The following is a 23776-nucleotide window of genomic DNA, read 5'->3' as shown; positions in this document are numbered from 1 at the left end:
ATCTAGATACATACAAGGTGTTTGGGGGAGAGATGCAATGGATATTAGGAGTTTGGGGTATTAGGAAAAGTATCTGCTCAGTGATTTATCATCTTGCAGCATTTCCTGGAACACCGAAGTTGAATGATTTGCCAGGGGTAACATAGCCAGTATGTGAAACTTGGGTTTACTTGACTTGATCTAAGTCCTGACTTTATCCCCTTCACCATGATGTCATTCATATGTAACTGGCACACATAGGTGCTTGATAAATGCTTGTGGATTAATTAATTTATTCTCACTAATCTTGAAAAATTTAAATAACAATTATATAGGCAGGAAATCTACAGGAAAAACCTGGGGGGTGGTGGAAGTGATACTCTTAGTACCATTATACTTTGTGTGATCACATTCAAATAATTGTTTAGTGTGCCTAGAAGCAAACTAACTTTTTAATCTTCATATTACATAGTCATTATTGGAGTACCTGTTGTAACACTTTAATATCTATGCTAGTATAGAATACAAAAGATGGCACTTTTCCTTCTAGTATACATTAAAGTTAGGAGGACACAGAGAAAAAGAAGAGAGAAATAACTGACAACAGAAAAACCTGATAATAAAGTCTGAGGAGAGTTCAGTTCAGCTTTTCCTTGAGCTCAGAGAAAAGCTAGTTGACACTCCAAGCATTCTGAAGTCATTTTCACTTGCTATAATGTCTAATTAGCTTCATAAAATGTTAATGTACCTCCCCCTTTTTCCATCTCATGATTTTATCTTTTTAAAACCCAAGTTTATGCTGAGCAGCAATTATAAAGAAAATCCTTGGTCTTAGAGAACAGATGAGATAAATTCACCTCCTTTTCCTTACAGAGGTGGGGAACTGTGTGTGGAACATTACATATGCTGTCAGATGTCTGTTTTGATTAATTTTGAGAACAGCTTTTTCCTTCTCTTTTAAAAAATTCTTAGGTAGGGGCAGCCAGGTGGCTCAGCTAGTAAGAGCACCAGCCCCAGTGTTGGGATGACCTGGGGATCGAATCCGGGCTCAGATACTTAGCACCCCACACCCAGAAATAACTGGTCGTGTAACCTTGAGCAAGTTACTTAACCCCAATTGCTTTCAAAAACAAAAAAGGAAAAACTCTTTGTTAATAAATTTTTAAAAATTAAATTTAAAAAGATAAAAAATTCTTTGTTTATGAAGGATATCTCATTGCATAGGCACAACAAGAAGATATAATTGGAAAGAAAGGTGAAGTAAAACAAAAGATAAAATCAGAAAAATGCTAGTATGCTGTATTGTTGAAAGTTGATCAATTGTCCATTTCATGGACAATCTGAAGTCAATTTTTTTTATCTTAGTCCGCTTTCATGCTTTCCCCAGCATACCTTACAGATACTTTTGTTGTTGTATACTTAGCAAAATCAAAATGTAAATATTAATACAAGTAAAATGTCATTTGTAAAATACATCTGTTGTGAAAATGAATGAAGAAATCATATCATGCAAGACAAACCTAAAAGAAAATTATCGTTTTAATGTCTGCTGTTGAGGGATTATCTGTATCAGTGATCTCCTTAATTAGTATTTCTCAGTGTGTTCTATTCTGTGACACATCCTTTGACATTGGGGGAGAACTACATAAAATTATATCCCTTGGTAAGGAGGGGAATTTTTATAAACTTCTTGAGGGTAAGGATTGTTTCATTTATTATATTTGTCTCTCCAATGCCTTGCATAGTGTCTGGCACAGAGCAGACACTTGGACAAAGAGTAAACATGGGAAAATCTTTGAAAGGGATGTTGGAGGGGGTTTGTTTGTGAACACATACTTTCTCTTAATTAATTAGTACCTAAAATCAAATCTAAACCCTCTTAAAAATCATGATCCCAGGGGTGGCCAGGTAGCACAGGGAGTAAGAGCACTGACCCCAGAATTGGGATGACCTGGGGTCGAATCTGGGCTCAGACACTTAGCACCTACCCAGAAACACCTGGCCGTGTAACCTTGAGCAAGTTACTTAACCCCAATTGCTTAAAAAATTCATGATCCCAGATATTAACTACTTTTCAATAAAAAAAAATTGATGTTGCAGGATAAGCCCTAAAATTTTATTTTAAATCCTACTTTTATTGCTTTGCTGTGACCTTACATAAGTCATTTAAAATCTCTTGGCCTCTGTTTTTTCATCTGCAAAATGGAGAGAATATTTATTCTAATTGCTTTACAGAATTGTTTTAAAAACCAGTTTAATGAGATAACACATGATAAAATGCTTTTTAAATCTTGAGGCATTATTCAGACATTAAGTTTACAATTATGGCCAGTTAAATTGTATAACCATTAGTATTATATTTTACCACACAGTCACCCCCATCATGTGACTTGAGGGACACCAGTGAATGCCCCACTCATTCACTGATTTGTCATATTGCCTGAAATTCCAATATTGTTCACTACTGAAGGTTAGCACACTGAAAAACCCTGCCAAAATGCAGCTCCATTACCTGAGAGGTGGAATACATAATATATTGCTTAACCACTGCTGTACCACAAATTAGCTTACTATTAGTCCTCAGAGAACAGGGCTTTGGAGGAATTAAATATCAGATAAGTAAATTTTTATTGGAATGATGAATGGGTAGACAGAGAAAAGAATAAGGTCTAGAGTAGAGGTTTCTAACCATGGACATATTTGGTGATTCTTGAATTTTTAAAATATTATGATAACTATATAAATATGTTTTAATATAACTGGCCTCCTTTGTAATTCTGTGCATTTTATTTTATGTATTTCAAAATATTATTCTGAAAAGGAGTCCACAGGCTTCACCAGACTGCCATACCAAAAAGGATTAAGAATCCCTGTTCTAGAGCATGATTCCATGGCAGGGCCCATCCTTAGGACTGGACCCTTAGCAAACAGAATCAGTCTTGATGCACTGGGGGCATGAGGAGGAATATAACAAGGAAACAGACAGACAGATACAAAGATTGGCAGTGATAGAGAAACAAAGAGAAAGAACAGGAGGAGGAAGAAGGGGGAAGGAGGAAGAAAATGAAGATGAGGAAGAAGAGGAAAGGAGGAGGAGAAGGAAGAAAAAAGAGGAACTAGAAGAGAAAGAAGAGAAGGAGGAAGAAAAGAAAGGAAAGGAAAATGTTTGGAGGAGGAGAAGCAAAACTAAATTTTGCCTGATTCACAATTTTGCCCAGAGTTCTTTAAAGCTACAAAGGCATATAACCCCAATAGTTGCCAGTTTCTCTATGAGTTCAACATGGCAATTAAAAAAAAAAAACCTAGTGATTCAAGTCTCCTGGGTTCTTTTGCAGATTTCAGTTGTTAGCATTTTTATGTTGTTCATTAAATGCATGTTTTGCTCCACATCTTCAACGTATACCAGGCTAGAAAAGGCCAGAACAGAATTGCACAGAAGCACATGTATAATTTTTTATTCATACTAAACATTTTTCCTTAACAGACATTAGATTGGCTATCTTACCTGCTCCCCTTTGTCCCCCTTAGGACCAGGTAAACCAGAAGCTCCAGGCAATCCTGCTTCTCCCTGCATAAAAATAAATTTCCAAGTTACTTCCCCAAAAGTTAACATATTGATATAAAATCCTTTTGCTCATAAATATTCGGCTGACAATGGTGGAGTAAAGCAGCATAGCTTCTGGTCATCATTAAATTCTGTATAAGGCATTTGTCTACTTTCCTACAGTCAACTAACTCTTAATAGCTCAAGGGCTGTTTCCCTAATATATGGATGATCTATTCCCCTGCTCCTCCTTTCAGGCTCTTAAGCCATTTCTCAGCTTCTTTTTACCAAAAGAAATCCAGGGAAGAGAGAAGGAGGTGAATCTCAAATTGGCTTTGTAAACTATAATGGGGGAGGAAGCTGAAACTAATGCCTACACTAAAGTTCTTGGTTTTTATGACCATTTCATTGATCTGTGCTATCTTTCCCACTTAGGATAGACAACCAAGGGTTGCCTGTATTTGCTGGTTGAGACCGAATATAATAATGAAAATCTTTGCTGCAACATAGCAAATGCCATTTTTAAACTTGGAGCATATAACCAATTATGAAAAAGAATAATGAAAGAGCAGATTTCTTCCACTATATTTTACCAGCAAAAGACATAATTCCCAACCCCTATCACCTTCTGAATAAAAAATAAATGTGCCACATCTTGTTTCTGACTTAGCAAGTGAAAGATCCATCACAGAGATTCTTAATTTGATTTGTGAACTTGTATTTTTAAAAATTAAATAACTGTATTTCTATACAGTTGGTTTCTTTTGCAGTGAAATACATTTAATTATATATATATATATATATATATATATATATATATATATATATATTATAAGAATACATCTATGGGATTCATTAAATTGCTAACAGGGCCTATGATACCAAAATGGTTAAAAGAGCCCATAATATACAGGTTGCATTGGAGCTTGCACTCCAATGCAATACTTCATAAATTATAACTACAGACCCATTCAAACATAAAGAACCCAAAGAGAAGACGTCTTCAACACAATCAAAGCCATCTGTGTAGTGGCCTTATAATCCAACGAAGACTGTAAGCTTAGTGAAGGAGTATGAAGTTAATGTCTCAGGTTCAATGGAATAAGTCCAAGGAAGTACACTAGGAAGGCTTCTCTTAGGATTTAGGTGATAGTCAAAAAACTGCCCCCATAGCTAACCTATGACAATGAGACAGAAGAAGGAGGAAGGAAATGATGCTAAACAGTCTCTCTTTGGCCCTGCACTGAAGAAAAGATGACAGTCCTAAGACAGGAGGGACAATAGTCTTGACAGAGGGCATGGAAAAGAGGAAATGGAATAAAAAGGAAAGGAGAAAAGAATCAGAACAGGGAGATTTCCCAAGTAAAGGAACAGGGGACAGCCTTGAGGAAAAGAAACCTTGAAACATCCACATAGATAAATATAGATAATTTTGGCAAATAAAGGCAGGCAGGTGTACTGTTTCATAGAGGAAAGGTGTGGAATCAGAAGACCTGGGTTCAAATCCCAGTTCTGCCATTTGGTATGTCTGTCACCTTGGGCAAGTCATTAAACCTCCCTGGGACTCGATTTCCTCATCTGTAAATACGGTACCTTCTAGTTCTAAATGATCTTCCTTGCTTTTCATGTTACTGCAGTTTTTGTTTCTTGTTTTTATTAGTTTAACCTGGCATTGGTCATTGAGTTTGGAGTAGAAAGAGGACAGTTGGGTCTTTCTCTCCAAAGCCTTGATAGAGCAATATAGTAGAAAGAGGTGGTAGCCGGGAGACCTCACCCCATCTCTGCCAATGATGAAGAGTGACTAGGGATGTGACTTTAGGAAACTCGTTTATCTTCCTTGTCCCTCTGATTCCCCATCTGTAAAATGAAGGGCTTCTTCCCAATTTTAAAATTCTACTGTTTTCCACTTGAAACCAAATTAATAGCTTCCCAAGTACATGGGGCACAAAGATCTTCTCCAGCTCAGAGTCAGGGTGTCAGGTTGAGTAGTCCCAGAACTAGCCAGGGGAAACTCCAAAAAGCAACATGAGTAGATTGGGACATTAATTCCAATCTTCAATGTGTTCAGGCCTGCCCTGGGAACCTATGGCCACATTTGAGGGGTCTGATTCACCCTATCCTATATCTTTTCTACATGACCTGTGCTGAAGCTCTCTTACCTTGTTAGGAATGCACTGGCATCGTTCAGCAAGTTCCGGCTTTGTTAGCAGATGTGCAGAAATTTTACTGGCAGTTGCCATCAATGAAACCGTAGTTCCAAAGCTGTCCTGCTGTGGGCACTAAAATACAAATTGAGGGTATAGTGAATGGAATCAATTCCTAGCAATCTAGGCAATAGTGCTCCCTTGCCCCCTCCCCCCATCAGTTTTCATTTTGTATGGCTGCCCAAATTGTTGAAAGGCAGTTCCACTGATCCCTTACTAATAGAAAGTTGCCACTGATGATAGAGAAACATAACATTTGCTCTTGCACAGAGATTATTGTTGGAGCACTGTACAACAGAAATATATCCCCTGTGATAAAATTATACTCTTCTGAAAAGCCACTAAAATAATGGCTTTAGTAAAGAATTCTTTAGATGCTTTATACATGTATTTGACTGCTAAAATTCTTTAAAAATTTATCATTATATTATTTTACTGAAATAACAATATTAAATTTCATAGCTGGATAAAACTAGTATCTAAATACATCATTTTGTAAAGGAAATCAGCACACAAAAACCACACCACCTGAGCTTTATGATGCTTGCTACTTGAGCAAAGGAGACATGAAGGCATGGACAATAGAAAATAGACAGTTGTTTTTTTTAATCGAACATAGATCAAATTTACTTTGTCACAATGTATTTTTAACATAGTCCAATAACTTCAACAGATGCCAAAAGACACACATTGCCAAAGAAATGTGGGAAGTTCTATGGGTTTTTTGTGGTAATTATCCAGTAACTTACAGATAATTTAGACAATCTCTACAGAGTAATTCAGACAGAACACACACACACACACACACACACACACACACACACACACATGCATACAATTCCCTTCTTCCCAAATACTTCTCCTGATAAGTTTCTAAACAGACCTAAATTTCCAGGATAAAATGATCTTTTGTCTCTTTCAGCAGTAAGGACCCATCCCTTTTGAATTTGCTGGAGAATGTAACCAGTGGTTGCCAATGAATTTTCTGTTTTAATAATGGAATGCATTAAAATACTTACACCGAAAAATTGCTGACAGAAAATGACACTTAGCACTATTGCCAATAGTTCCAATGTCATAAAGTTTGTACCTCTATTTTAAAGCTACCTTCAGATAAAATGATAATAAGCTATTTTGTAAACATGTTTAGAAATATCCCTACTACCTACATGTACAAAAAATATTTATAGCAGCCCTTTTTGTGGTGGCAAAATATTGGAAATTGAGGAGATACCAATCAATTGGGGAATGAATGAACAAGCTGTGGTATATGTATGTAATGGAATACTGTTGTACAATTAAGAAATGATGAACAGGCAGATTTCAGAAAAACCTGGAAGGATTTTCATGAACTGATACAAAGTGAAATTAGTAGAACCAGGAAAACATTGTACACAGCATCAGAAAGATTGTATGAAGATCAAGTATGAATGACTCAATTCTCAGCAGCACAATGATCCAAGACAAGTACAAAGTACTCACAAAGGAAAATACTATTCACATCCAGATCAAGAACTGATGGACTCTGAATGTAGATCAAAGCATACTTTTTTCACTTTATTCTTTTTCATGTTTTTTTTTCCTTTTGATCTGTTTCTTCTTTCACAACTATGACTAATATGGAAATATGTTTTACATGATAGCACATGTATAACCTATACCAAATTGCCCAGCATTTTAGGAAGAAGAGAAAAAAGTGAAGGGGGGGGGGAAATTGGAACTCCAAATCTTGTAAAAATGAATGCTTCAAACAACTCTGAGGTACCACATCTCACCAGTCAGATTGGCTAAGAGGACAAAACAGGAAAATGACAAATGCTGGAGAGGATGTGGGCAAATTGGAACACTAATGCATTGTTGATGGAGTTGTGAACTGATCCAGCCTTTCTGGAGAGCAATCTGAATTATTCCCAAAGGGCTATAAATACTTTCATACCCTTTGATCCAGCAATATCATTCCTAGGGTTATATCCCAAAGAGATCATAGGAATGGGAGAAAGACCCATATGTACAAAAATATTTATAGCAGCTCTTTTTGTGGTAGCAAAGAATTGGAAAGTAAGGGGGTGCCCATCAATTGGGGAATGGCTGAACAAGTTGTGGTATATGCATGTTATGGAATACTATTGTGCTATAAAAAATGAGGACCAGACAGTCTTCCTATTTACTTGGAGAGGCTTAAAAGAACTGATGCTGATTGAGAAGAGTAGAACCAGGAGAAGTTTGTGCACAATTACAGACACAACATATGTGTGATGACCAACTTTGATAGACTGGACTCTTCTCAGCAATGCAGTGATATAAGTCAATCCCAAAAGACTCATAATGGAGAGAAATATGTGCATCCAGAGAAAGAACTAGAAAGAACTAAGTTTATATCCAGGTGGAAGCAAAATACCTGATCTTTTTCCTTCTCTTATTTGGTTTTATGTCCTCTTTACCATTTTTCATTCCAGCTGGTACAATCCATCCTTATAACCTGACTAATGTATAATGTAAAAGTATTTACAGATCCTATACTTGACTATAAGCCGCCATGGGGGGGAGGGGAGGGACGGCGGGCAAAATGTGAAACTCAAAGAATTGTGGAATTGAATCCTGTAAATTAAAAGGAAACAAACAAATTAATAAAAATTTAAAAAAGGGAATATGAAAAAAAGAATGCTAAAATTTGTCTTGATATGTAATCGGAAGGAAATGTAAAATACTATTAAAAAGAAAAGAAAAGAAATATCCCTACTTACAGAGGTCCTATTCTCATGCCCATAAATTTCCTCCCTTATGCTTTATTCAAGAAATTATTCCAGAATTCATATCCTTTCTCTGCCTCTTCCACAATGCTTCAGTGTTCCTTTCCAAAGATTTCTCCTGCCCCTTTTAAATAAATTTAAGTTACTTATTAAATACCTACTGGATGCCAGTATATATCCTAGATGCTGAAGACACAAAGTTTTTTTAAGAACGTCTTTGCCATCAAGGAGTTTATATTCTTCTAGCCCTTCCAGCTACTGGCCCTTATATCCATTCCCCTTTGCAGCTGACCTTCTTGAAAAAGTTGTCTACTCAGGCTGCTGTTACTTCCTCACTACCCATTCTTTCTGTGGAGTTAGACTTCTGCTCATTTCTCTCTGAGGTCACCAAACTTGGCGGACTTTTTTCTTCTTCAATTTTTATCCTTCTTGAGCTTTCTGCAGGATTTGACACAGCTGACCCTCTCCTGTTAGATAATCTCTTCTTAAACTTCAGAAAGCCCATACCCTCCTATTTTACTTCTTATCTTTCTAACCACTCCTCAGTCTCCTATGGATTCTCCTAAGGACAAACACTGTCTTATCTTAATTCTGCATCTCCCCCAGCATCCACTGCAGTGCTCTAACCACACATCAGATACTTAATAAATGATCACAGGCTCATATATTTGGAGTGTAAAGGGACCTGAGAAGCAACTGAGTCCAATTATCTTTTTTATAAATGAGAAAACTAGGCACAGAGTGGTCATAAGTTATCCAAAGTCATATAGCTAGAAGTGTCTAAAATGTGATTTGAATCCAGGTCATTCTGACTAGAGCACACTACAACATATACCTTCACCAATGATTGCTGAACTGAAAACAAAATAGAAGGTTCTAAGTTTAAAATCTGAAACACATTTGAACTGTGCAATGTAATTAAGAAAACAATGAACTTTTCTCTATCTCACAAGTCAGGCATAGTGGAATCTATAATATAATTATATTCTTTGGGTCACTGGTTCTTAGTCAGTGATTCATGACCCACTTTTAGTTTCATCTTTTGCTCTGGATGACTGACAATTCTGCTAGGCATGTAGTTGGAGGGTTGAAATAAAATCTTAAAAAAAAAAAGCCTTTAGTCACTTTCCTTCACTCTAAACGTATCTAAAATACTTTAATGCAAATATTTTAAAGCACAAAAAACAGAGATCAGTATTCAATGAATGATTAGACCCCCAAAGCATTATGTTGTGACTACAATTAAATGTATCAACTTCAGTATTTTCCAGTTTGACCAGGAATTTGACTGCTTAGTTTTGGCTATCTGTCTGGGGTAGATATGTTCAGAAGCTAACTTCCACAAGAATTTGAAAGGCAAAGATGTAAGTGGCAACAGAACTTAGATAGAAGAAAGGAAACAGTCATTTATTAAGCACGTACTACGTTTCAGACACAGTGATAAAATTCTTTTACAAATATTACCTTATTTGATCCTCACAATGATGCTGGAAGGTAGATGCCATTTCTATCCTCATTTTATGGTTGAGGACATAAGTGACTGCCCAGAATCACACAGCTGGTAAGTGTCTAAGGCTAAATTTGAACTCAGATCTTCCTAATTGCAGAACTAGTGTTCTAGCCACACCACTAGACTGAGCCACTGAAATTTGAGCTAACTATGGGGATAAAGAATAGGTTAGATAGTGAATTTTCCTTGAGAAGAGAAGGCAGAGAGTAGTTGGAGCCATCACAAAGAGATACCTCAGATGAAACATAGAAAAAGCAACATGGTAACATGGAAAGAACTCTGACCTTGGAGCCAAAGGACCTGAATTTGAAGCCCACCTCTGTCACTTACTACCTATGCGACCTTGTGTAAACCATTGAACTTCTCTGGGACTCCATTTCCTCAAGTAAAATGAGTAAAACAAATGTTTTTTTTTTAAAGGTAAAAAAATAGGATTTATGATGCTAAGAGAATCCAAACTGAAAAGCAAGAGATGACTTTGAATTCAAAGTCCAAGGAGAGAAGAGGCACGGAAAATGGAGAGAAAGAGAAGGAGATGGGACTGCTCAAAGAATGGGGTGAATGAGGCTGGGTGGGGAGTCAGAGTGTCAAACCAAATCAAAGGTTTACCAAAGGAGCTTGACCCACTTTAGCAAGATGAAACAGGCCGGCAGTGGCTGAGTTTGAAACTGTCTGCATTCCTGGTTGCAAAATGAGCACCCAGCTGCTACCCCCAATGTGGCAGGCAGCTCTACCAGCTTGATACTCACATCTCTACCTTCAAGAATTGGCCTTTCACGGAGGACTGCGCCTGCACCCCAGAGCAGATGGCTGAAGCTGGGTTCATTCATTGCCCAAGTGAGAACGAGCCTGATTTAGCCCAATGCTTTTTATGTTTCAAGGAACTAGAGGGCTGGGAGCCAGATGATGATCCTATGTTGGAACATCAAAAGCACTCTTCTAGTTGTGCCTTCATCAGCATTAAGAAGAAGATTGAAGATTTAACACTCAGTGAGTTCCTGAAACTGGACAAAGAAAGAGCCAAGAACAAGATTGTAAAGGAAACCTCCTGGAAAAGAACTGAATTTGAAGAGCATGCAAAGGAAGTACAGCATGACATTGAGCAACTGGCTACACTAGAATGACTCTTCTGTCTTTAATCTCTTATCTACAGCTTAATCATTATTTCAGAGGCATGTTCTCCAAATATCTCTGTGTGGAACTGCTTAATGATGTCTTACAACAGAAGAGAACTTTGGAAATTTGAAGATAACATTTCATCTGCCATTTTTTGCTTAAAGATGGCACCAGATACCATTTGATTCCATCTTGTCCAGTTAGTGTTTATGGCATTGGTGACTTCTATCTTTTTTGAGCTATTTTTAAAATTTTTGTACTTTTATATTGCTGCCCCCTGGCCTTGCCAGGTACTCGATAAAGACCTGGGTGAGAAGTAGAAGGGACTAACAGCACTGAATCCATTTTTATATTGCTATTCATGACTGACAAACTTTCTCATAGCTAGTACTCTTATAGTTACCATTTGTTGTCTGACTTTCTATCTCTGGATCCTGGGATTTGAGGTTCTGTTTATGAGTGAATTTATAATCACATGGTAAAAATACAATTAGTTAATTAAGGATGTAGTATTTTTATAATTTATATAATAATACTTTGGATTTATATTGTACCATTTTTGCATTGTACACAAAGCAATTTGAATATTTTTTCATTTATCACAATGACCTTTAGAAGGTACTGTTGCCTTTGTTTTATCCTCTCAGGAATATGGATGCTTCTAACACAAGATCTGACTGAAATCACATCACTTAACAAAGCCTTTGAATGATGTCATGTGTTTTATAAATTAGTAGTCTGGCTATTTGTAGCAATATCCATTTTTTGTATTAGTACTAGTAAATAACATTTTATGATTCAACAATTCAAATTCAGAAAAATAAGGCCTTTTTTAAAAAAAACACATCCTCTTAGTTGATGTTTGTAATTGAGTCTTTTTCAAATAGCTGCAGCATTGTAAAAGGTATGAAGAGTCTTGAAAAGAGACTCCTGTTTCCAGGGATGAAGTAAACTGCTCTTCTGCTTTGCAAAAAAAAAAAAAAGATGAAACAGGCCTCTTTTGGGTGACTTTAATCTTGAGCAAACAAGTTAGGCTCCTGGATATTCTCTGTAATTGGCTAGCAACTGGAACCACCTGACAGCTTTGGCAAATAGAAAACTACTGAAATTTATTTATGGTGGGGGGAGGAAGAAGGAAGAAGCATTTTAAAAACAGTTGATGGTTATATAAGAAATTGTAATACATATCATAATTCAGTTTAACAAATATCAGTAAGTACCCAGTGTGTTCAGAGTACATTACTAGATCCAAATTTGACAAGAAAATTCTCTAAAGGAATTTAGTCTAGTCACTACTAAGACCCTGAGCCAAAGCAGTACCCCAGTTTTTTAAAAAAATGTATTCCTAATCCAAGAGGGTAGGACTATTTTGGTTTTCACCCACCATAATTATTAATTTGCCCATCTCCCAATTTCTGTTGTCAGTGCTACTATAATGAAAGGGTACCAATAAAAGGTTATAACCAAAATATTGCTGTGGGAAGGTGCAGGCTTAGATATAAGGCTCAAGATACAAGACTGGCCTCCTTTTTAGTGAAAGTCCTTAGTTTAATTTGATAGAGTTAGTTAATTGCCCTTCAAACTTACTATTGCACTTCTCAAGCATTTTCAGCAAAGACTAATTTCTTCTTACTCTTTATATTTGCTCCTCGTTCTCCCTATGTAGATTCCCTTTATTAAGTCCTTTTCTTGTCTAGGATCTTTTTTTTAACTTTCTTTTTCTTTATTCCTTAAAAAAATCATATTTTAATTCTTTGCAATTCCAGCTGAATCAGCAAATGTGTAACAACAATTTAAGTCCACTGCCTCTGAGCCTAGAAATCTAATTTAAATAGCAGAATGGGTGCAAGTTAAGTTGAAGACAGTGTCATCTAAGACAGTAAAATCATAGTACTGAAACACTGTTGTAATTTAAAATTCTAACATAAATTTTTAAATGGGCACATAAAGTTAGACTTTCAATGACATTTTTAATTTTCAAAGTTAAAAGCATTTTTAGTGGAATATAATTGCTCTCAGAAGTTTAACAGAAGTAGTCAGGAAAAGTGCAAGCTATTGATTTATTCAATATATCTTCATTCATTATTTTATTTACAAATAAAGCATACATTCATTCTTTGAACAAATTTTTATTAAGTGCTTTCTATCTGAAGGCATTATGCTGAGTGCTAGTGAGGACCCCAATATGAATAAGACATAACCCTTGCTTAAAAGAAATATAATACACTAATCTTCCATACAGTGTATTGTTATTTGTAAGCAATTTGTAAAATACTCCTTAAATGACCGATGATTCCTGCACACCCAAAAGAAGATTGTAGGCAGGGAAATGTCTCTATACTCTTATTCATTATATTATATATTATAGTTCATATGTAATACCTGTACTGTTAAATGATCTCATAAACTATTTCAGAAACCTATCAGGCATCTAACGCATGTCTAGTAAAATGAGAATTTTTCTCCCAGGTTTCAGCACACACTAGAATGATGTGGTGCTTTTAATCCCGTACCACTATACTAAAACACTAACTTCAATTACATCTCTTTTAAACATAGTTTTATTTCTCTCTCTCTCTCTCTCTCTCTCTCTCTCTCTCTCTCTCTCTCTCTCTCTCTCTCTCTCTCTCACTCGCTCTCTCTCTGTCTCTCTGTCTCTGTCTCTCTCTGTCTCTGTCTCTCTGTTTCCCTCTCCTTTTCTCTCTTTCTTTCTCTTTCTCTTCCTATTAGTACTAATCAAGAACATCATACCTAAACTTATTTAAAGACCTTTTTAAAAACTTCAACCAGAACAAAATAGTTTTTAAGAGCTCTGCCACCAAAATCCATACTATACTGACTTTTAAAAATCCTCTTAAGAATTAATATTTTCTGCACTCAAAAGTGTGGCTCCAAGAAGTCTAGGTGTTTCAAACCTGTGAGTTGGCACACAAAGTTATCTTCCTCTCTATTTATAGAAGGGTATTTGGCTGCCTTTCATCTCACTTGGACTAGGATCTATAAATTTAATTTAGGATGCCCTCTCTAAGAGCATGCTACATAGCATATATCTTTATATATGCATTTGCATATATGTGTTTACATGTGTATGTGCATATATATATATGTGTGTGTGTAAATATGTATGTATGTATGAAAAAGGAGCTTAGTAGGCATAAAAATACATTGGCTCTGTTTTTCAAATATGTGATTTTTTGTTCAGTTCACCAAGCTGAATACAGAAGTAAAAGTTTATTTTGAATTAATAAGTTATTGCTGAAATTTTAATATGAATTTCTTAGGGGGAAAATGAATGAAGCATACATTGGGAAAAATTAAGAAAAGGAAAAACTCATTTTTTAATCCTCTACTTTTCATCTATTTCTTCTGTTCTGTTTTAGTACTAATCCTTTTCAGATACCTTTATGGGACACATTTTTCACTTCAGCAAAAATTAGGCAAACAACCAAGAACATTTATTGAATGCCAGGCACTGAGGTGGGGGAGGAGAGATAAAGTCTAGCTCAAAACCTCAGGAATTTACAGGCTATTCAGAAAAGGACATTTCAAAGTAGCAGATGAAAATAACTAAAAGAATGTCTCATATAACAAGTTTTAGGTGAAACCAGGGAAGGAATATCCCTATAGACTGAGATGGTTGAAGAAGGCTTCGATGACCTTAAGAAACTCAATCTGCACTTTAAAGTAAAAATGAGATAAAACTACATTTAATAAAAACAGAGTTATCTTCTACAAAAAAGGGGGTGGTGAAGAGGAGTAGTGATAGAAGGGAATTCAAGAAACAATGCAAAAGAAAGGATCAGTAGGGCCTAGTGATTGACTGAATATGACAAAAAGGTAGAGAATTCATGCAAGATAATTATGGGCAACTGAGAAAATGGAAACTGGTGACTTCATTAACTTTTATGGATTCAGTAATCACTTCCACACAGATGACTCCCAAATCTACACATCCAATATTTCACAACTCCAGACCCATATCTACAACTGCCCACTGGACAACTCCAGATATGTGTTGCTCAGTACCTAAAATTCAGCATGTCCAAAGGTATACTGATAATCTTCCCTCTAAATTCATTCCCCCCTACTAAACTTTCTTATTTCTGTTTGGGACACTACCATCCTTCTGATTTTTGTTCTTCAATCATTTCAGTTGTTCCCAACTCTTCATTGACCTTGTCTGGGGTTTTCTTGGCAAAGATACTGGAGCAGTTTGCTATTTCCTTCTTCAGCTCATTTTACAGGTGAGGAAACTGGGGCAAACAGGGTATACTGACTAGCCTAGATTTGAACTCAGGAAGATGAGTCTCTGATTCCAGGCCTGGCACTCTATCCACTGTGTCAACTAGCTGCCCTCCTTCTAATTACCCAGGGTCAAAACACCTTAGCAGCATCCTTATCTCTTTCTAGCATTTTCTTGAAGTCTCCCAGTGAGGGGAAACCCATTTGCTCCTCAGGAAGCCCATTCCACTTTTGGAAAGCTCTAATTGTTCAGAAATTTTTGCTTATATCAAACCTAAATCTCTGCACAACCTCCATCTATTACTCTAAGCAAAAACAAGTCTCCTCTATGTTAAGGCCCCTTAATACTTGAAGATAACTATCATTCTTCCTAAGACCTCCCCTTTTCAGGCTGAACATCCCCATTTCCTTTATATGGTTCTCATGCAGTGTGAACTCAAGGCCCTCACCAATCAATCAGGTTGCCTAACTCTGGATCAACCTATCAATCAGTAAGCATTTATTAAACACCTACTATGTGTCAGGCATATTGGGCCTCAGTGCCTAAGTGCTGGGGATACAAGCACAAAGAATGTAATAATTGCTACCCTCAGAGAGCTTATATTTATATATGTTATATAAATATAATATATATTTTTAGATATTTTCTTTACCTTATCAATGTTCTTCCTAATACCGTGTTTCCCCGATAATAAGACACTGTCTTATTAATTTTTTTGGAAAGAAAAACACCAGAGGGCTTATTTTCAGGGAAGGGCTTATGTTGTCCTGCCTCAGCTCTCCTCCGCGGCTCTGCTCTCAATGGTGCCAGCAAGCAAATCACTGGGGAAGAACAGGATGACACGCTCACTGCTGCAGCTCTGATTGAATGCAGCTCGGAGCGCGGCTTGCGTTTCACGGGGGGGGGGGGGAATGGTGCATACAGAGGGTACCGTAATGTAGCGTGTAGCACAGGGGATCACCTTCACTACAGTAGCAATCTCAATAGGGCTTATTTTCGGGGGAGGGCGTATTTTAGAGGAATCTTACACAGTAAGGGGAGGGCTTATTTTCGGGATAGGTCTTATTATCGGGGAAACATGGTATATAGTCCACAGAACTGAACAAATACTGTTTTCAGGATACAGTCATGCCAGGACTGTCACCTCTGTAGTCCTGCTATGTCTCTTAATGCAACTTGAGAGCTCATGAGCTTCTGGGGCTGCCTTAACACATTTTTGACTCATATGTATTAGTGGTATACTAGATCAGTATCTCAGATCTTTTTCAGATCTTTTTCTCAAGATTTTCTTTAACTCATTCAGCAATTTGCATGGTACTTAGGATGAAATTTTTTTTAGATACATAGAATTTTAAATGATCCCTTTTGATTGGTCACATCCTATATCAGGTTCTTCAAAGGCTCCATAGCTATCATAGGTGATTTTCAGCTGTTGATTTAGTCACTGGGAGAAAAGGGGTCCAGTTCCAACTTTCCTCTATATTTTTGTTTTGAGCTTTTTTGTTTGTTCATTTTTTTCAGGCTACTTCTTGCTTTTAGAGCTTATGGTTCATGTCTTCTAAGTTGAACATTTTTCAACAAAGAACTACCCCAGCTCAGCTTTGGGGTGGAGGTAAAAGGGGAGTGGGAGTGGGAGGTGGAATGTCTGCCTGAGATTGTCTTTCATATCTTTTTACTGATTTTGCAGCATGGTCTGGAGGTTTGTACGGAGTAGTGTGATCTGGGCAGAGCTCTGTTCCCTCTCTTCTTGGTCTGTAAAATCCTGACCTGGTTTGGATTTGCTGGCGTGGGTGTGACTGAGTTTCTGTAGACTGCTGCTAGACTCTGTCACACTAAGACTGCTGGAAAGTTTCAGAAGCCACTAAACTGCTGGGTCCATCTTGGTTTTAGTCTCCTACTCCAGTTTATTTCACCGTAGACTTATATGTGGGCTTCAAGGTTAGAACTGAGTCAACCCTCTGCTCTTGGGGAGACACACAGCTATGTTATGTAACTTTTTCATATTTCCTTACATAGGTAGGGACCCTGCTCCCCTGTAACTTGACTGCTCCTCTCAGCCCTGAACTATGAACTCTGCTCAGAACTGGGTAATGGGCAACAGAGCTGCCAGGTGGCACCCATTTCTGCTCCCAGCGCTAGTACAGGTGTCCTTGGGCATCTTTCCTGCAAAGATGTTCAGTCCCCTTACTGTTGCTGAGCACTGGTCTGATGCCACAGCCCATTTCTGTCTACTGTGTTCACTGCTGCTGCTGCTATTCTCCTGGACAGCCCCCACAGGCTAGATAAATGATTCACTGTGGCCTTTTCCTAGCTTTCTCATAAATATATGGTTTAGCACACTTTCTAGGTCATTATGAAAATTTGGAGTTTTTTTGGTGGGGTAGAGTTAAGGAAAAGTTGGGACCTCTCACTTTTCCATCTTGACTCTGCCTCCTCTTATTTTCAAACTATTGCCCTCTGTCCTTCTCAAACCTCATCCTAGAATGAATAAACAAAGCCTTCATTAAGCTCCTAGTATGTGCAAAGCCCTGTGCTAAGCACTAGTGGATGCAAGTAGAAAAGTTAAGAGTTTCTGCTTTCAAGGAGCTCATTCTAATAGGGGCAACAACACCACAGAAGGTTTCAACAGTGTCAGATAGAAAGGCCCCATGGTGCTTAGGGAGCAGTAGCAAAGCAGATGGAAATGCATCTTCTTTAACACTATTTCCACTGATTAAATAATTATCATATTTAATGTTAAACCACTTGAAAGTGTCAAGAACTTTGGTAGTACGAAATTTCTTTTTTTTAAAATCCTAGTGATGAGCTTCTGTGCCCAATCAGCCTGGGCAAATGATAATGTCACTAATAAAGGATAAAGAAATTGGAAGGAGTTTTGGATTTGGACATATTGCATTTGAGGCAACAACCAAATAGAAATACTGAGCAGATAGCAATTGCTGCACCTATGATTAGCAGTAGGGACAGAGGAGTTTAGTGTGATGGAAAGAGCAATTAGGAAAAAAAGTCAGGGGTTTCTGCTTTATTATTAACTTGCTATATTATCTCCTTTGATCCTCAATCACCTCAGTACTACTGGTATTATTATCTCCATTTTACAGATGAGGAAACTGAGGTTCAGATAGGTTAAAAGACTTGCTTGGGGCCAGGTAGCTTGTGCCAGGCGTGGAATTTGAGCCTTCTTGTTCACAAGTTTCTAAATTCATCTATTACATCATGCTTTCATGCTTGGGATAATTTCAGAGGATGTAACTTTTTTCACCACTCAGCTCAGATATCACCTACTCAGTAAAGCTTTTTCCATGATTCCCTTTCCCCAATTTATTGTGTTAGCTCCCTCCTTCAATACTCCTACAGCAAGAACTTTATTCTTTTCTTTCTGCCCCTTTGCCTTTTTTATGGGACCACCCTTTTATTTCCTACTTTGTATTCTATTTATCTGTGCTCATGAAGTTCTCTGGAGGATATAAATTCCTTGAAGGTGGTAGCTTTCATTTTTTATTATAAATACCCAGCAATTACCATAATATCTTGTACACAGGAGGTGCTTTATAAATGCTTGCTTGATTTAAACTAAAATCCAATACTATCATTTAATTGATGAGTAAACTGAAGCCTAGAAGAGTAAGATGACTTGCTCATTTTTACCAAGGTAATGAGTAACCGAACTCGTTTTTGAACAAAGTTCTACTAGATTCAAATCCCAGTGCCAAAAACTGCATTGGGAGCAAAGAAGAGCAATGAAGAATCCTAGCATCATTTGTACTGATGAATTTCAACTTGATCTGTTTTGATTTTGAACTGAAACTGGGGTACTCAGGTAGTTCTTTGTTGAAAATGTTCAACTTAGAAGACATGAACCATAAATTTAGGACTGGAATAGATATTAGAAGCAATATGATCCCACCCTCTTTTTTTGCAAATGTAGAAAATAATTCCCTACTTGGAGTTAAGAAGACCAGAACGCTGTCTCAAACTAGTTATGTGGCCCTCAGCAAGTCACTTACCCCTATTTGCCTCAGTTTCCTCATCTATAAAATGATCTGGAGAAGGAAATGGCAAACTACTGCAGTATCTTTGCCAAGAAAATCCCAAATGGGGTCATGAAGTCAGACATGACTGAAACGACTGAAAATCTACAGATGAGGATGTAAAAGACAGACTATGCATGTTAATTGTTGTTTATTTTTTACACAAAACAACTTACCTTAGCATCTGCTATTTCACAGCACATCTCTTGGGCTACAAAATTTGGGTTACAGTAAACTTGGAGGCGATGAAGTTCAATCTATTGAAAAACATAAAATGACAAACAACTATTATGGATTTCTTGTTATTTTTTTTCATAAGCACTATATGTATGAGAGGTTAAACACTCATGGAATGTGTGAACATATCCAAAGTAAAAACTTGAAATTAAGCCTGACTTCTTGACAGCTTTTTTGACAGATTAAGTGGGTTAATTCTAAGATATTTGACTCCATTAGAAGAAACTAAATAACAATGCTATGAATTGACACTTCTATTGGTCTTTTCACATCAGAAAGGAAAAGGAATACCTAGTTGAGAAATCAAAGAGAAGCTAGACCAAAAATGAGTAACTGGTTTATCAAAAATGAAGGTGAGGGAAAACTCAAAGCCCATTTTGGAAAATGTTTAACTCCCTTTTACCAGAGCTCTTACTATAGATTAGCTCATAGATACTGTTCAAACTGAACTCAACAATTAAATGAAATAAGTCTGCAAGAATCTTAACATTTTTGTAGTACCAGAGTTCTTTCATTTAAAAAAAAAAATTTCAAGGCTGACTTACTACCCAATCTGCACCCTCATACTTTTGGTATGCCCTTAATTTTGTAGTAAGAGTTATAAAACTCCTATTGCTAGCTATTAAATTACCTCATAATTACTATAGCTCATTATCATCTTTTATATTTACTTACGTTACCCAATCTTTGCTCTTATTCACCTGATACTCCTGGGATGAAAAATATTTTTTCTGGGTAATGATATTTAAAACTTCTTTTATTTTTAATGTTATTTATTTAAAGAGATCACATGTCATAGTGGATATAAAGTTTGCCTTGAAGCCAGGAAGACCTGAATTCAAATCCTGCCTCTGACACCTACTGACTGTGTGACCCTGGGCCCATTTAACCTCAGTGCTCTAAGTAACTCTTTAAGGTTATTAGTTGCAGACTAGATTCTTACCTGAGATTTTTTCATCTGAGAATTCCCTATGCTAATGAAATCACAGATCAATCCCTATTCTTTTCCTAATTTTATTTTAAAACTCTCTCCCAAAAAAGTGCCATCAGCTGTACAAGGTGTTTTTAAAGGTCAGGATTATATGTTTTGTAAATAAAGTATAATTGTTTTAAGAGCTGTGAATTATTTTTGCTGTTGAGTCTTTTCAGTCCTGTTTGACTTTTTGTGATCTCATTTCGGGTTTTCTTAGCAAAGATAATGGAGTGGTTTTCCATTTCTTTCTCTAGCTCATTTTGCAGATGAAGAAACTGAGGCAAATAGGGTTCACTGACTTGTGTGGTGCCATATAGCTATTAAGTGTCTGAAGACAGATTTGAACTCAGGTCTTCTATCCTCTACACACCACTTAGCTGCCCAAGAGTTGTGAGTTACTTCAATAAAATATTCTCACAGGTGAGTCTGAAAGCATCCAAATTGTGGTTAGGTTTGTTTTGGGGGGAGCACTTTTTTAGTATAATCCTACTCATGAAAATTTAACAATATCAAACCTAGCTTCTAAATATTTTCTTTTTAAAAAATCTTCAAAGCTCAGTTTTATATTCCTTCTTCTCCAGATTGTAGAAGATTAATCATCTCAGCCTTAGAGATAAATGTAAAAGCATCTTCAAATTGGTAGGATTTTTGTAATCTGGACTTCCCAAAGTCATAAGATCATTGATTTAGACCTGGAAGAGGCCTTAGAGATCATTTAGTTCAATGCCTTCCTTTTGCCATTGAGGAAACAGAGGCTTAGAGAGGTTAAGCAACTTGTATGAGGTCACACAGGTGCTCAGTGGCAAGATTCAAACTCAGCTCATCTGCCTGCAGTTCCAGCACCACACTTTCTACTGTACCACACCCACCACCTCTCCAAATTATACGGCTGATGGTAACGGTGCTTGAAGAACTGGAGCCCAAGAGAACACTATTAAACCAATAGCAGCTTTTTAATATAGTGCATAATGCAAACCAACTGCTATTAAGAAGTTGAATGTGCAGAGCCTGTTGTTTTTAAATGAGAATGTCAGATAATCTGGAATCATTTAAAGCTCATGTTTCCTCTGCCCTTTGCATTTCAAAAAACCAATCTTTTAACATAATTATATTATGTATCATACTTTTACATTTTACCAAAATTTAATTTTCTATAAAATTACTCTTTTTTTACTGGACCCAATTTCTTTTAAACCTACTGTCCGCAGATAATTTCTCCAGCCTATATTATGTGTCAAAATATTATGCCTATTTATATGAATATTATGAAAGCCAACATAGCATGATGAATAGAGGTCCTGGTCTTGGAGTTAGGAAGCCCTGACTGGGTTCAAGACCTGATTTTGATACCTAATAACTGTGTGACTAATGAACAAGTCCCCCAACATCTTAGGGTCCCCAGTTACATGCTAGGACTTTAAGTTATAGATGAATTTCTGATATTAATCAGTGGGGAATGTTTTGACATTGACTAAATCATGGGCTTAGAACCAGAGAGAGACAGACAGACAAATAGAGAGAAGACACAGACATACAGAGAGAGGGAGAGAGATACAGAGAGACAGAGACAGAGAAATGGAGGGTGGGGATGGTAATCAGGATATGAATGTGTCTGAACCTGTGATTTTCATTGGTATTATAAACTCACAGTGAGGAAATTTTTTCTACCAATGGAGATTGGCACCTGCTAAGCAACTTATAGTCTTAAAGAGTTGTCTAGGTACTTGAGAACATAGGTCACTTGCCCAGGGTCACAAAGCCAATAGGAGTCAGATGTAGGGATTCAAACAAAGTCTTCCTGATTCTGAGACCAGCTTTCTAGCCTTTATGCTAGACGTGGGTACATAGAAACATATATGTGCATAGGTACAGTTATCCCTTCCACATCGTGACTTTCCCCATCGTGATTTCTATATCAACAGGTTGGCATAAGAAATTAAGTGGGATTTGGGGGGGAGTTTTACAGAAGCTGCAGATGTCTTGTGAAGGCCAGAAGACAGCACAGATCCTATGACCAAATACTTAACCCAAATTTTACAATAAGGTACTGCAAACACCCCATAAAAGAAAGAGAAAAAAATTCTGACTTTTTCTCTGGTATGAAAGAAGGGACAAAAAATTTTATGTGGATTTTCCAGATCAAGGACATACCATGCCCCTAACCCCTATGACCATGGAAGGGATAACTGTATACATATATACATTTGTGTGTATACATACACTTTTGTATGTATACACATATAATGTGACTATTAATGAGCTTATACAAGATGGTCTTCTTTATATTAGCACAATTGCCTTTGTAAAAACACATTTAAAAGGTTTCAAAAGAAAAGGATACTTTGCTTTAATATAGAAGCATCATCCGTTTGCTGTTCTGGCCACAAAATTGCTACTTACATCTACAGGTTTGCCATCCGAAGCACGGGCAGCAATGACAGTACTGCCATGAAAGTCAACAGAGTCCTTTTCATCTGTTTGCCTTCTCTCAACTAAATTACAATCCACATAGAGGGAAAGGATCCTGGACTGCATGCTGAGGCCGAGCTTATGCCATTGCCGATCAAATAGAGGATAAATTTCTCGACTTTTAAAAACGTAGTGCAACATTTCTCCCTGATGAAAGGCCATCACTTCCACTGCCTTTTTTGTACCATCAATTATTATAGATACCTGAAAAAATATAAAATGTTTACATATCTTATTCTTTAAAAATATTTTTCCAAAAAATATTTTGAGCTGCTTTAAAAAATTGAAAAGTGGTATTAAAGGAAACAAAAAGAAATGAAGGTGACATAAACAGTGATATCATTAGTACTTTATTAAATTTCACATGCCTGTGGTGTGAATTGCATGTACTTTTTAAAAAAAAGTGTAAAAGTTCAGTTTTATGCAATCATTTTATTCTCTGTGTATTTAAATGTTTTTATTAATGATTAAGTTCATGAAAAGAATTTTAAAAAATTTAAGGCTGCCACATCAAGATGTGTACAAACATTATCTTAAGAACTCAGTGAAAGACCAAATTTATGAATCACCAGGCCAATGCAAAACCACAACAGTGTCTCTACTATATAGTATAGTATAGTATAGTATAGTATAGTATAGTATAGTATAGTATAGTATAGTATAGTATAGTATAGTATAGTATAGTATAGTATTGGATAGTATATGAGAGGAGAGGAGAGG

At 36.7% G+C, this 23776-nt stretch overlaps 1 protein-coding gene and 1 pseudogene across 1 annotated transcript in view; one reads left to right on the top strand and one right to left on the bottom strand.

The window, feature by feature from the left end:
- COL19A1 (collagen type XIX alpha 1 chain) overlaps positions 1 to 23776 on the bottom strand; it is a 426484-nt gene that overhangs the window by 349138 nt on the left and 53570 nt on the right. The window contains exons 6-9 of the mRNA XM_069070725.1: positions 22988 to 23260; positions 19554 to 19634; positions 5683 to 5802; positions 3485 to 3547 (exon numbers count right to left, since the gene is read on the bottom strand). Of these exons, the coding sequence (XP_068926826.1) occupies positions 3485 to 3547; positions 5683 to 5802; positions 19554 to 19634; positions 22988 to 23260 (537 nt within the window). The remainder of the gene's footprint in view (positions 1 to 3484; positions 3548 to 5682; positions 5803 to 19553; positions 19635 to 22987; positions 23261 to 23776) is intronic.
- Positions 10679 to 11435, top strand: LOC138148188 (baculoviral IAP repeat-containing protein 5 pseudogene; annotated as a pseudogene).

Source organism: Petaurus breviceps, unplaced genomic scaffold (assembly GCF_028583685.1).
Source record: "Petaurus breviceps papuanus isolate PSGF00001 unplaced genomic scaffold, PetGlider_PUasm1.0 90822, whole genome shotgun sequence".
Lineage (NCBI taxonomy): Eukaryota > Metazoa > Chordata > Mammalia > Diprotodontia > Petauridae > Petaurus > Petaurus breviceps.
Note: the sequence above shows the minus strand (reverse complement) of the source record. Positions and strands in the feature narration are given on the sequence as shown.